The 14,963-nt window shown below is 45.3% G+C and overlaps 1 protein-coding gene across 26 annotated transcripts in view; it reads right to left on the reverse strand.

Moving 5' to 3' along the window:
* Positions 1-14,963, reverse strand: part of LOC132202737 (microtubule-actin cross-linking factor 1) — a 127,881-nt gene that overhangs the window by 16,862 nt on the left and 96,056 nt on the right. For 25 of the 26 annotated variants that reach the window (XM_059629884.1, XM_059629860.1, XM_059629870.1 and 22 more), the window contains 11 exons: positions 5,761-14,899; positions 4,525-4,671; positions 3,423-4,423; positions 3,093-3,293; positions 2,737-3,034; positions 2,473-2,679; positions 1,819-2,352; positions 1,588-1,757; positions 726-1,524; positions 435-635; positions 66-351 (listed from right to left, as the gene is read on the reverse strand). In XM_059629884.1, coding sequence (XP_059485867.1) covers positions 66-351; positions 435-635; positions 726-1,524; positions 1,588-1,757; positions 1,819-2,352; positions 2,473-2,679; positions 2,737-3,034; positions 3,093-3,293; positions 3,423-4,423; positions 4,525-4,671; positions 5,761-14,899 — 12,983 coding nt within the window. The remainder of the gene's footprint in view (positions 1-65; positions 352-434; positions 636-725; positions 1,525-1,587; positions 1,758-1,818; positions 2,353-2,472; positions 2,680-2,736; positions 3,035-3,092; positions 3,294-3,422; positions 4,424-4,524; positions 4,672-5,760; positions 14,900-14,963) is intronic. The other variant, XM_059629862.1, reaches the window with a different exon arrangement.

Genomic DNA, 14,963 nt, shown 5'->3' on the forward strand with positions numbered 1-14,963 from the left:
ACAAAGATTATTTAAATAAGTTGATATTTTTAATTTATTGTAATTCTTATTCTACTTCAATTTACCGTTGTTAAGAGCATCCCATCTTTCCTTCATGTTGGCCAGCTCATTGCGAACAACATCCTTGTCCATATCACAGGCACCCATGAAGGTGTCTCCTTGTGTACGGTTGTTCTCGTACTCTCCAGAGTGGCGCCAAATGTCATTGCGGAAGTTTTGCAACTCCTTCAACTGACGCTCAATGTCCTTCTTCTTGAAGCTTGTAGGCCGCAAAGTGTCCAGCTTGGCCTCTGCCTGCTCAAGCCAAGGCATGAATGATTCTTGGCCTCTGTAGAACTTGCGGCAGTGTTCCTGTAGAAATAAAATTAATTAGAGAAATATATAAATAAATATATCTTTTATAGTTAATAAAAACGAGTTATTAAAAAATATACCATGCATGTCTGAAGTCTGGTGTTTCTATCGACCGCATCTTTCCTGAGTTTCTCCCACGCCTGCTGGATCTTGTCGAGATCTCGCTGGAGATTTCTTTCAGAACCAGAGCGCTGCTGAGGCGACTTGGCAATCGTGTCTCGTCCCTTGTTCAGTAGCATGATGATTTCATGCTCCTTGGCCATTACATCACGGTACACAGGCTGTAAATAATAAAATAAGAGTTTAGTTAAAACTTTGTATTTTGGTTTAATTAAATTTAAATTAATTGGTAAATTTAAACATTTTTGTACCTCGTGTTGTTCGAGCTGTTGCTGCAGTACATGTCGATCGGCAGACACAAGCAGCTTTTCAGACAGCTGGCTCAGTTCGTCATTCAGCCAGCCCAAAGTTCTGGCACAGTCTTCACCAAACTGGCGACCATCCCTCAGGCTGCCTTCCAGCTCTGCCTTCTTCATGTCCAGTTTCCTCTGGATGCCCTGGTACTGCCTATTTACTTGGGCCAGTTTGCCTTGAATTTCAGCTCTAGAGGCCGAATCACCCAAAACTTGGCAAAGCTGTTCACCAGCCGCTTCGGCATCAGCAAGCAATGGTCTCTTGCCTTCAAGCTGCCTTTCCAGGTTCTCCAACTTTCTAAGCAGCTCTTCTGGCTCCTTGTCCATTGGCAGGTCATCAAGCTCATCAGAAATAGCCTGGAGGGCTTCTCTGAGGCGGGCAAGGCCGGCGTCGAATTCTCGACTTGTGTTGGCAGCTGCTCCGAGCGAATTGGCGCGATCTTCCAGTTTGCCCAAAAGGTCAGCCCAGCGCTCCAAAATGTTGTTGACCTTGTTGGCTACTCTCTGGCCATCAGGCGAGTTCTCGTCCAAGCGGGACAAAACTGCTTCTCCCAGATCTGTCAAGTGTTTCAACTGAGGCTGCTGTGTCCTGAATTCTTCTCTCAACACTTGCACCTGCTGCACCTGGCTCTGAACCATTCTCGAGTCAGATGAAATTGGACCCAAGACAGTCATCATGCGATCTTTAGCAGTAAGCCAGTTGGACAGCTGATCTTGAGTGTCCAGCAAGTCCTTGAGATCTTCCATGAACTTGGTTCTAAAAAATGAATATAGTTTTAATTCCAAGATATTTAATTTTTGCTGCATTAAATATTATTACCTGTCTTTGCACCGATCTTGAAGTCCCTTCCATCTGGAGACCACATCTGCAAGTTCGTCTCTCAAGTTGTCGGCACCTGGTGCGTTTGGTTTGCGCTTCAGCATGTCATTGATCTGGTTTCGAGTGCTGTCCAGGAGAGATTGCTTCTCATACATTTCTTCCACAATTGCCTGAATAATTGAGATATAAAAAATCAATGCAAAAAATTATTCTAATAATAAAAATAATCACCTTAATTTGACGGGCAATTTTATCAGCCTCGTCTCTGTTCTGAGGCACAGAATCTTTGGGCAGCTGTCGCTGGATCTTGTCCAGGAACTGCGAGAGCGCTTTAAGGTTGTCAAGGTGCTTTCGGATTTCATCCTTGAGCGCCTCAACCTCACTCTGCCTGTCAGTGAGCCGCGAGCCCAACAGGGTATACCTGTTGTTGATCTCGCTGAGCTGCTGCTGCACAGGACTATCATCCAAATGGAAACCGTCCTGTGAGGATCTGCGACTGCTAAAGCCACTAGAACCATTCGGTGAAACAGGACTCTGCATGTTATTGAAATTGTTAGCCAACTTAGTTGGTGATGGGCTTCTTGCATCTTGCGATCCACGCCTCTGGTTGTTGACAGAGGGTCTCTTTGTGGGGCTGAAGGCAGAGCTGCGCCTGCGGTTAGGCGAGTCTGGCCTTTCACCACGCAGAAGGGCGTCATACGCGTTGCCCAGATCATTGACCTTGTCAACTGTGTTGGCGTAGTCACGATGCTCTTTGACCAAGGGCTGCAAAAATATTGAAAAAATTTTGATTAAAAATAAACATAATTAAAATTATAATAATTCTAAAAATTAAAATATAAAGTCATTCAATTTTAAAAATTACAATAAATGTATTTTTACTACCTTAATTTCTTCTGCTTGCTTCTTGATTGCCTCTGGTTCGATTGCCACTGGTGCAAGCTGGTTGACTCGGTTCTCCATGTACGTGAGCCATTCCAAAACTTGCACTCGCAGTTTTTCATAAGCGTTGAGCTGCTCAGCACGGGCCTTGCCAAGTTTCTGCCTCTCTTCGAGAATCATGCCAAAGTCCTTCCACTGACTCTCCAATGCCTATTTAAAATAAAATTTGAAAAATCCTTCTAATTTATAAAATTTTAAGATGATTACCTTCAGCTTGTCTCTGACTTGGTTGGTGTCAGTCACATCCTTCTTGGAGACGAGAGCTTTGCCTGAACGCAGAATTTCTTCAAACTCAGGCTTCTTTGCGTCTCTTGCTTGAAGGGCCTTATCAAGGCGAACCTGTTGCTCTTCTGCGGGCATTTTTGAGGCCACTTCGATGGCATCTGTGATCTCAATCAGCCAACTCTCAATGGCGTTGCTCTGCAGAGTCCACTTTTCAAGCTCAATGGCAACTTCTTCCAGGAATAATCCATGCTTATTGACTCGCTCAGCCATTTTCTCAAATCTGTTGTACAAATAGTGACTTTTTTAATAATTAAATTGAACATGTTTGATATTTTTACCTAGTGGTGACTTCTTTAAGCTTGGTTTCAATTTTCTTAGCAACCCTGGGATTGCTGGCAGTAGCAAGAAGTTCTTGGGCAGATTGAGACACCTGGTCAACTGCAGCTCGGTGAGAATCAACATCAGCTTGCAACATGCGGTGCTCCCTAATTTGCTCCAACAGTCTCTCCTTAATTAGGCTGGCAGGGCGTGTCAGTGTTCTAAAATAAAATTTGAATTAATTTTAAATTTTCTTCAAAATTTTTTTATATTTTTTTCCAATATTAAACAAGATAAAAAAAAATAATAAATAAATCATGAAAATTATTGAAATAGAAAGTAAAACTCACTTAAGCTGTCCTTCGGAAGCATTCAACCAGGAACCCAAGTTGTCAAGGGCGTCTTGAACTCCCTGGCTCTGTACCAGCGCAATATCCAGCGCCTGGCAACGTTCGCCCAAGGCATTCAGCAGCTGCCTGTACTTGCTCTCCAACTCCCTCACCGGCGTCTCCAGAGCATCAGCGTCCTGAGCGGACAACTCACCCTCCAGAGACTTGATCAAAGACGTGGTGGTTTGCACGGCAGTAATGATCAGCCTCTCGTTGGAAATGAACTCGGTGTGCAGAGACTTGGTCTTGAGCAGCTGTTCCTCCACGGCTCTTGGTTCAGCGCTCACTGGTTCGGCAAGACACTTATTGGCCCTTGGTTCGGCCTCCTTCAACCACGCTCTGGCCTTGTCCAGAGCATCTTTGTACTCCTTTTGACGGCCTCCTACTCCAGCCACTCTGTCCTGGAGTTTGTTGGCACCAGCAAGAAGCTCCTGGTAGGCTTGAGTTACCTCCTGGAGCTCCTGCTTGACCAGAGACGATTTCCTCGGCTCGAGGTGGGACAACCGCTGAGGAAGACTGACTCTGTACTCGTTCAGGACGGACAGGTAGTCCTTCGAGTCTTCCACGAATTTCTGAGCGGCCATGGTGAGGAACCGCAAGTCGGCCTGGTGGGAGATGACGTCGATCACAAACTCCTTGGTGGAGTCGTTGCGCTGCAGAGTGCCGAGCGACTTCTCACGCTCCTCCAAACTCTGTTGGGCCTTGACAAGCCAAGAGGTGAAGTTTCTCAGCTCATTCCTGTATTTGGTGAGATCTTCCTCCCCAGCCAGAAGTTTTCGCAGAAGTTTGTCGCTTCGGTCTGAGGCCTTCTCGTAGCGGGACTTGAGTTTCTCAGCGTTCCTCTCGAGCAGGGCCACTTCGTTGCTGGAGAAGACCTCTTTGCCTTCGGCTGCGATCTGCCGAGCCTGGTCCAGGCTGGTAGCCACGGGCCTGGAGTGCTCATCCAGGTCGTCTTTGATGCGCTGAAAAGGAAAAAAAAATGAATCAAAAATTAAATTTACATTTCTTTTGTTTATCAAGAAATATTAAAATAAAATATGAATTTTTAAAGAGAAAAATTTACCTTGACATCATTGATTTGATTTTTAAGCTCTTCAATAGTTTCCTTGAGCAAGTCCTGGTTGGCAAGCTGCTCTTCGATGTCAGCGATCCATTCCAGGAGTTTTGATATTGTCTCATCACAGTGGCGGTATTTTTCCATCAACGCTTCCTGCAATTGAACAGATTTGTTAAGTACAAAGCGACACATGCAAGCTGAGTGATTTCAATCAAGGCCCAAAAAGCTGAACCAGGTGCTTTTTAGGGAAATGAATTGAAAGAGTTTTAAGACATTCAGCAGGCACTAATTTGATATAATTTATGAAAATTACGCAAAAGTGACGATCACAATAAAAGCCATTCTCATTGAAGTATACATTTTACTGTTGCTAAATTTTAATATGAAAAGATGATTATCGCTTTTTAAGGGAACACACAATTTTTTCCAGTTTTAATCAAATGTGATGTTTATGCTGAGGATCATTTTTGTTTTGTTAGTTCACTCTCACACATGTCTCACACTTTTATAGGTTTAGTTAGTGATATAAAGAATTAAAAATATAATTAAATATTGTACAAAACAAAAGTCCTGCAAAATAAGAAAAAACAACAAATGAAAAAATGACAATAAAACAACAGCTTTATGAAATAAAATATTTCCCCAGTTAGCCTAATTAGCCAAACCTTATCATATTAATTAATTAAAAACGTGATTTAGGAAATTGATGAAAATTGTGCAGATTAGTTTTTCGCCAATTATTATTCAGGCGCTGGTGTTATTCTGAAATATTATTCGAGCCTTAATGAATAACCACGGGTTGAATAATATGCGCCAACCCAAATTTGGAATAATTTTTATAATGAGCATGCGATTGGAACATTCTCAAAGCAGCCCGTTACTTTCAAATTAGCGAGGGTGACAACAGAAACACGGATTTAGGGGGTAAGTTTAGACATTCCTGGTTTTGAATCAAAGCCACTAAACTATTAATGATTTGTAGTTGATTTTTAGTTCCGCAAAATGCATTTTCCCATTCAGGTTTAGGTTTTATTTTTAGAATGCAGTGTTCATTCAATTTAAGGTCACAGCCAGCCAACCATTGATGAAATAACTTTTTAAGTCATAGCGAAGGTAAGAGGATAGCATTACACTTGATAAATTATTAGCAGAGCAACTCCACGTATAAATTACTATTAAAATGGTATTATGTTTTTTTAGATTGCATTCTTTGATTGATTGATTTTGGCTTTGCTGGCTTACCCTCGCTTCGGCGGCTAATAAGTATCCCCTGTCCAACGCCTGTAGCAGATCGATCTTGCGTCCGCTTGAATTTTCCATCATTTCTCCAAGTTTTGCATCAATTAATTTGGAGGACATCGCTTCGGGGAGGGAACTAACTGTGCCTGACTGCGCGTCTTTCACCAGGGTCAAACTAGGGTCTATGATGCCCGTTTCGATTGTTTCGGACAGGGTCAGTTTTCTGTTGGTAAATGGGTCGGTGAATTTGCCGCCCGCTTTCGGGTGGTACAATCCGTACTTCAGAGCCTCAATTAGGGAAATTCCCCTTTTCGGAGTGATTAAAAGTCCGGTGTCGGAGGCCACTTTGAGTGGGCAGAAGTGACTGGTGGCCGTGTTGATTACTGTGCCTTTGTCGGCGTCGATAAGGCCCTTTCTGTACGCATCAGGGAGGCGAACCAATTTGCACTTTTCAGTGTCTTTCAGCAGAGCCGAGTCAGGGTCTATCAGACCAGCGGTCACTGCTTCCTTCAGAGTCAAAATTTCACCAGAGGTTGGATCAGTAAATCGGCCGGTGGTGAGATCGAGGTGGCCCAGTTCAACCGCAGAGTCAAAGGTCAGTGGCTCTCGGAGGAAGACGATGGTGCCCTGGTCAAAGAGGATGGTCAGGGTTTTTGCTTTTCCACTCTGAGGGTCAAACATTGCCCTTTTGTTGAGATCGATTAGACCTTCGTTCAGCGCCCTTTTGAGAGTTTTGAACCGTCCGGATTCAGGGTCTCTGATGACCGCTGACTCAGGGTCAATGAGCTCCGACTTAATTGCCTCCTCCAAGGTGCATTCCCGACTGGTTCTTGGGTCTTTAAATGTGCCCTTCAGAAAGTCAATGGAGCCGCGACGGAGCGCCTGCTGGAAGGTGATGGGCCTTTCTACCGTGACGAGCAGGGCGCGTGCGATGGCGGTGTCAAAAGTGTATGATTTTTTCGTTTTAGGATCGATGACGCGACCTTTGGCAGCGTCTATGTCACCGTCTTCTAGGGCAGAGTTCAGACTCTTTAGTTGCCCTGTTGAAGGGTCCTTGAGGGCGCAAGTGTTGCCGTCGATCAGCCCGTGCAGAAGGGCTTGGTTGAGATCAAGGAAGTCGCCAATGTCCGGATCGATGAATTTGCCACTTTCTGGCCTGAAAATTCCACAGGACATGGCCTCCGCCATTGAAAGGGGTTTCTTGGCTGTGACAATTAACTGGCGCTCCTGAGCTTCTTTCAGGTTAATTGCGTGAGTTGGTTTAATGTCAGGCATGTTGTACACGCCAGCGTCAGCATTAATTAAATTTAAATCAACAGCAGCGGGCAGTTTCATGTAAGCACCTGTATTTGCATGTTTTATGATTGACAATTTTGGGCTGATAAATTCCTCTTTGCAGGCCTCACTTAAAGTAAGCTTGCGCCCACTTGCAGGGTGCACGAATTTTTTTGTTTCGTTATCGTACAAGCCCATTTTAATTGCCTCGTACAGGCCAAACGCGTTTTCAATGTCGACAATTAAGCCAAGTTCAAGAGCTTCTGAAATGGAAATAACAATATCAGAGCCGGGTTCGTGGAAGCTTCCGGCACGTCTGTCAATTATTCCGGCGCGGCATGTCTCAACCAAAGAGAGCAAACGGCCTGATTTTTTGTCCCAGAAGCACGGCAGCATTGGATTGATTATATATCTGCGAATCGCTTCGTGCAGAGTAATTTTTCTACCTGTGTTTGGATCGGTGATTTTTCCGCAGGTGTCATCGTAGAGTCCTTGGTGGATGGATTTTTGCAGTGAAATGGCCGCCTTGCTGTCGACGATGAGGCCAAGATCAAATCCTTGCGAGAGGGTGACCTCTACATCTCTTTCATAGTCTTTTAACTTGCCGGTTTCGCTGTCAATAAATCCAGCATCAATTGCTTCAGCGAGAGAAATTTTCTTCCAAAATCCAGATCTGGTGTCTCTCACGTGCACCGACTCCGGGTCAACCAGGCGGCACTCGAGAGCTTCAGCCAAGGTTAGCCACTCTCCGGTGCTCGGGTCAAGCCAACGTGCCCTTCGCTCGCAAAAAACGCCCTTGGCCAGCGCCTCGCTCAGAGACATGGGCACTCGAGCTTCGATCAGCAAGCCCTGGTCGAATGCTTCTTGAAAATCAACGCGTTTGAAGCGCCCTGTTTTTAAAGTGCCTGCTTTTGCATCAATCAGTCCGTCTTTCACGGCCTGGATAAAGGTGACTAGGTCTCCAGTTATGTGACTTTTAACCAAAGTTGTTGCAGGGTCAATTATTCCTCCTCTGATTGCTTTGTCGGTCGTCAGTTTTTCTTGAGATTCCGGAGTGATGAATTTGCCAGATTTGGGGTCATAGAAACCCTTGAATACAGCCTCAGGTAACGAAAATTTGCGCTTAGCAGGAATAATTAGGCCTCTTTCAAGTGCATCGTAGAAGTGCATGTCGGCGCCGTTTGTTGGGTCAGTTGCCATTCCAGCCTTGGGGTCAATGATTCCCACTTTGATGGACTCGCCGAGAGTGATAATATCTCTTGACCTGGGGTCTTTAACGGTCAAAGCGCCTCTGTTGATGTCTCCCTTCTTCATCGCATCATCTAGCGTACAAGTCTCACCAATGGTCATCAAACCAGTCTGTGGGTCATAGCAGCCGTGTGCTAAAGCTTCTTGCAGGGTCCACGGCTTTTTGGTACTCATGATGTAGCCTTTTTCTAACGCAGAGTCTAATTTCATCGGGTGCGGGTACGTGAGTATTCCTTCTTCGTCATCTAGTAAATTGTTTTTTACAGCTTCTTCAACGGGAATAACTTTTCCATTGAGATCATTTTTAATTCTGGCAGCGGTGCAGTCCACAAATTTCTCAGCCATTGCTTGCTTTAAAGTTATTTCGTCTCCACTGGTTGGGTCAAACAATTTTCCACTGGAGGGTGAGTAAACTTCAAGTTTGATTGCTTCAATTAAGGGCAATTGAGTTTGAACTGTGCGAATGAATGTTTCTTTTACAGCTTTGTCCAACGGCATTTGCTGCTTTGCCGACTTATCGTTGAATTTTCCGTGAATTTGGTCGATGATGCCATTGTTGAGCGAATCTTCCAAGAGGGTGTAGTAGCCGGTGTTTGTATCTTTGCATTCAGTATTAAAAACATCAACTATGCCACGTTTGATTGCCTCCTCCAAAGTAACCTGCTGCTCTGTGAGCGTGTCTGTAATGAGACCGGAGTCGGGCTCGTACAACTTTTTCTGCACAAGTGCTTGAATTGACAGTGGCCTTCTTTTGCTCACAAGGAGCCCCTCTAAAAATGCATCTTTCAGATTAAATTCTTTTTTAGTTTCAGGATTGACAATCACGCCTTTTTGGAGATCAATTATTCCGAATTTGATTGCCTCAGTCAGAGGAATGATGTCATCGTTTTCAGGGTTGCGAATGTTGATCGAACGAGGGTCAATTGCGCCAGTGGCGATGGCGTCTACGAGGCTAATTTTTTCGCCTGTTGTTGGATCAGTCAGGTCTCCAGTTTCTGGATCGTAAATTCCATTGTGAACCAGGTCAGTCAGTGACAACGCAGGTGTTTTGGACTCAATCGAGTCATCCAAAATAATTTGCTGCTCTTGAATGAGACCCATTTCAACTGCGTCAAAGAATGAGATTCGTTGGCCTGTTTTAGGATCTACAATTTTTCCAGTATTCTTATCAATCAGCGAACCAAGAACTTCTTTCAATGGCTTAAATTCGTCAGTGCGCAAATCCTTAATGAACATGGTATCGGGATTAAAAACACCATCAGAAATTAATTCATGGAAAGCAATAGGCTCTCCAGTGGTTGCGTCCTTGAATATTCCACTCTCAGGATCGTAAATGCCTTCACTGACAAATGCGTTTTTGTCCAAGCTGTATGGACTAGGTGGATTTCTGACTATTTCAATTAGTCTCACTTCAAGTCGAGATACGATTTCAATAATATCTTCAGGCATGGCAAGGCCACAGTTTAGAGCATCTTCAACTGTCAAAGGCTTTTCAGATGGAATATAGATGGTGCATGTGCGAGGCTGAATTTTCTTTGCGTCAATTGCATCTCTCAGCGCGCACTTTTCATAAACAGGGGCCGATTGAGTTGAAATAATTGAGATTACTGGCGATTTTTCTTTCAGTGATGATTTTCTTTCATGTTGTGGTGGCGGTGCTTCTTGTTTTTGTTCTTTTGCGCTCTTAACTGCATCCAAAATTGCTTTTCCAGCCAGAATAGGAGCACCAACGACTGCCAATAAGCCAAGTTTAGCAGCCTCTTTGAGATTCATTCCTTTTCCGGGACTAGAGTCTTTTAGGAAACCGGTCTGAGGGTCAAGAAGGCCCTTTTCAATTGCTTCCTTTGTAGTTAACTGCTTTCCAGAAATAACATCATAAACGACGGAGTTTTTATCAATCAGACCAGCTTCCATAGCCTCAGTGAAACTTAGGTGTTTTCCAGTCTTTGGATCAATGTACGATTCTGTTTCAGGGCTATAAATTTTATCAAAAGCCTCAATGACATTCATGTTAGCTCGCATTTTTGTGGGGGATGACGGTTTTGGATTCATGTCCAGCAGTCCCTTTGAAATTGCTTCTTCGATTGAAATAGTTCCATTGTTGGGATCTTGATAAGTGCCATTCTGAAGATCAACAAGGCCTTTTTCGACAGCGTCCGAAAAGCCCATTTTAATTTCTCTGGTGCTGAATTCTTTTTTAACCTCAGACTCATCATTCACAGCACCCAAACTCCGCGCTTCTTCAAGTGTCATGATAGCACCAGATTTCACATTTTGAACTTCATTGGCGCTGATGAGAATGAAGCCTGGCTTAAGTTCAATTGTCTTTGTGGTGATTGTGTGGTACGAGGTCACAGTTTCAGTGACTGCGGTGACTGGCCCTGTAAAGCTTGAGAGATGGTGCGGAACTGGCTTAACAACCAAAAGTCCGATTTCAACCGCCTCCGAGACTGGAACTTCTTTGCCCGATTTTGGATTAGTAAATGTGCCAGTTTGGCTGTCAATTAAATTGCACTGTAGTGCTTGCGTTACTTCAACGCTATCGGGAGAAACTGGATGAGGAAGTGCCATAATAAAGTCATTTTTAATGGCATCCTCGACAGTCTTTCTCTCACCGGTGATTGGGTGAATAATTTCAATATTTTCCGCATCAACAAGGCCTCTTTGCAACGCCAGTGGGAACGTCATGCCAACCGGCGGCAGTGGTAGTGCATCTGGTGACGGCTGGGTCGGTTGGAAAAAGTTGTACTCGTTTACAGCGGTGAGCAGGTCAATTGGGAATTCTCTGGTGACTAGAACTGTTTCGTTAGCATCGACTGAGCCGTTTTGAATGGCGTCGGCCAAAGTCATCATTTCGCTAGTTAAAGGATCTTTGATTGGGGACATTGGATCAACGATATCACACATAATTGCTTCTTTCAGCGAAAGCAAGGTTCCTGTTTCTGGATGGATTATTTTTCCGGAGTCTTTATCAATTAGCCCCTGCTCTACCAATTCGAGCACTGAAAGAGAATGTGCGACTGGAATTAATAACTGGCCAGAGGCAGAGTCCAATATTCCTCTTTGTAATGCCTCAGAAATGTTCAATTTCTCGCCACGTTGTGGATCTTTGATTTCTCCCTGGTTGCCGTCAAGTCTGTTTTGTAATAGAGCCTCATCCAAACTTAAAGTTTCTCCTTTTGGTCCTTTTTCAATTTTTTCTAATAAATTCGCAGTTTTTTCATCAATTAAGCCAGAATCAATTGCGTCTTTTGGCTTGACCATTTTCTTTCGCATTTTTTGCAGAACCACTGGTCTTGCTTCTCGCTCTGGAGATTGCGTGAATGATCTAGCTCTGCCAATTGTGACGCTATATTTTGGCTCAGTTGTAACTCTGTGTCTAGTTTTATCACCTTCCGAGGGTTCCATTTCTTCGTCCTCTAGAAGCAAAGTTTTGGTTTCAACAGTTCTCTCTTGCATTATATTTTTATTGCACAACTCTTCTAGCTGCTCTGGCGTGATGAAGCCCTTTTCCAGCGCCTCTTTGATTGGAACTTCTTTGCCGGTTTGAGGGTCTTGAATAACAATTGAAGTTTTTGTAGTTTCAACTCTTGAAGAAACGAGTTTTTCAGGCGAAGAATGCCCGTTTTTTATTTCTTTGTAAATTTGCTCGTCGATCATTCCTCGTTTTAATGCCTCATCAATTGGGACCTCTTCTCCTGTTTTCTTATCTAGAACTGTCGCGATTTTCTTGGTAGCCCTTTTCACACCTTCGGCCACTGCCATTCCTGCGACCAAAGGGGCGCCGATAACTGTCACAATGCCCAGTTTAGCCGCATCAGTCAGTGAGAATTTGCGGCCGCTCCTGTCCTTATATTCTCCAGTTTGCTTATCAACAATGCCCTTGCGAATCGCTTCATTTATATTTATTTCTTTTCCGGTGTATGAGTCCTTGACTTTGACGAGGCGAGGCTCAATTTTTCCTTGCAAAACTGCGGTGACGAGATTTGTGGTTGCTGCGCTGTCATTCTCATTTTCCGGCAGCAGTAAGACTGTGGCTGAAGTCGGATCAAAAACAACACCGGCGCTGACTCTGACCGGGTCAACCGGCTCACTGCTTAAAGAATCATCGGCGCTGTGTATTTCAATAAACTGAGATTCATCTCCCAGGTGAGAAACTTCTAATTTATCCGGCTTACCAGTTACTTTTGTAATTTTTATCAATCTTGAGGAGAGCGAGTTTTCATCTTCAACGTCCATTCTGGCCTGCAGAATAACTTGCCTATTTTCAATCGCCTCCTTCATGGTAACCTTTTTGCCGGATTTTTCTTTGTAGTGGCCAGTGGCGTCAATCACAAGTTTGTCCAGGCTCCTCATGAGCGAAATTAGGCGCCCATTGCTTGTGTCAATGACCTCAGCTGATTCGGGATTAATAATTCCAAGTTTGACGCATTCCTCAAACGACACAAGTCTGTCCGTTCCTGGGATGGTGAAGAGGCCAATGACCGGGTCAAAGAGCCGCTGGTCAATGGCCTCGGACAGGAACCAGCCGTCCGGGGGCAACTCAAAGACTCGCCGGTCGATGACCGAAGGGCTGCTGCCCCTTCTTGGTGTTTTCGCAGGTGATGATTCAATTGAGGAGCTCGGACGTTTCTGTTGTTCTTTAATTGGCGATTGCTCTTTACTTGACGGTCTTTTTGTAGGTGATGGAGTGCGAGAGCCGCCGCTGATGAGCCCTTTCTGGGCTGCCTCCTGAATTGACATAATAACTCCTGTTGAAGGGTGCTTGAATGTTTCAGCCGACTCGTCCACAAGGCCGCGTCGAATGGCTTCTCCGTAGCTCATGGTGACCTCGGTATTGGTCACTCCACTTGAGGTCACTGTGACATATCTTTTGATTGTTTTAGTCACCGTTGAGGTGGTAACCGTGATGTCCAGCAGGCCTGAAAGCATTGCGGCGCCTTCGGCCGTAATTATGTTCTTCTGGATGGCCTCGTCAACTGAAATAGGGTGGCCATTTTCCAAAATTTGGCCCGTTCTCGGATCCAACTTCTTTTTTATCACAGCCTCAATCACAGACATTTCTCTTCCCATGACGTCAATGATGCCCACTTTCCGGTTCAGCATTTCCAAAACTTGGGGCTGCACAAGTTTCATTTCCACTCCTTCTTGGAGTGACAAACTCTCTCCAGTGCTGGGGTCCAAAATTAACTCCCCAGTGTTAGGATCAATCAAGCCTCTAAAGAGTGCAATATTTAAACTGACAAACTCGCTTGTGTCTGGATCGCGAATTCCATCAATGTCGAAAATCATTTTTTGAGCAACAGAGGTTATCAGGCCTTTGTCAGCCGCCTCTGGAATTGTGAGCAGTTTATTGGCACCGGTGTCTTTGTACTTTCCTTCAGGTAGAATAATTCCAGTCGCAAGGGCCTGCGACAGGGACTGCAGTTCTCCAGTGGCAACATTACTGACTGATTTTGCGTCAACGTCCAGAACGCCGGCTGAGACGGCTTCAAGAATAGTGATTTTGCGTCTGTGCGTTGGACTGGTGATTTTGCCGTCCTCACTTATCAAATCCTGGTCACAGCAGTCCTTCAGGGTCATTGGCCTGATGATGAGTTTCCTTCTGTGCGCTTCGTGGAATGTGAGTCGCTCACCAGAGGCTCGGTGCTCGTACCGGCCCTGGATGGCGTTGATGATGCCAACCTCCATGGCCTTTTTCAGGGTCAGCTTCACGTCTTGAGCAGAGTCGACGATCTCCCTGATTCCAGGGTTGACGATGCCTTTGTCGACAGCCTCATCCAGGGTTAGTTTCTCACCCGTTCGGCGGTCAACGAGCTGCCCTGAATATTCCTCGACGAGATTTTGCGTGATTGCGTCTGACAAGGCGACGCCGGGAGTTCTATAGACAAGGGTGCTTTTGCTGACGGTTATCAAACCCCTATCTATCGCTTCCGAGAAGGGGATACGTGAGCCAGTGCTGTGGTCAACGTACGAGGCGCTTGCCGGGTCCAATAGACCCTTTTCGATGGCCTCGTCGATGGTGGGAGGTGCAGCAAGTAAGCAAGAAAGGAGGGGGCTTACCTGTTCCCGCCGGACGAGTCCCAGGTTGTAGGCCTCTTCAAAGGAGATCTGCTTGCCTGAGTGCGGCTCGACAAAGGTGCCGCCCCGTTCGGCCTCCAGGATCTCTCTCTGGATGGCCTCTAGCAGAGTGGCGGGTCGATTGTTGACGTCGACGCCGCCAGGGCCGAGCAACTTTTGCGCCAACCTCTCTTCAATGAGACCAGCGGCTACACCCTCGCCAATGCTCATTTTTGTGCCCGTTCGGGGGTCTATTAACTGCCCTGTCCTTACATCTAGAATTCGTTTGGCTATGGCTTCGGCCAACGTCAAAACCTCCCCACTTCGAGGGTCAATGATTCCCCTAGTTTGACTTAAATCCCCACCACCCCCACCTGGGTCACTTGAATAAATCCTACGTACTGAGCGAGTTTCGGAAAAGACTAGACTGGTTCCATTGGGGTCATAGTTGCCGTTAGTTCCCCCATTGTGGTAAGGGTGTTTTAAAGGCGAGCCCTCGCGAGAGCTCACGATGACTGCGCTCGAACGGTTGTGCAGTGGCGACGAGTCGACCAGGTCCCTGAAAAGGGTTAGTCTCCGGTTAGTACAGGCGAGAGAGGAGCGAGAAATTTGTAAAAAAGTTA

The sequence above is a fragment of the Neocloeon triangulifer genome, unplaced genomic scaffold (genome assembly GCF_031216515.1).
Source record: "Neocloeon triangulifer isolate White Clay Creek 2 clone unplaced genomic scaffold, ASM3121651v1 ptg000015l, whole genome shotgun sequence".
NCBI lineage: Eukaryota > Metazoa > Arthropoda > Insecta > Ephemeroptera > Baetidae > Neocloeon > Neocloeon triangulifer.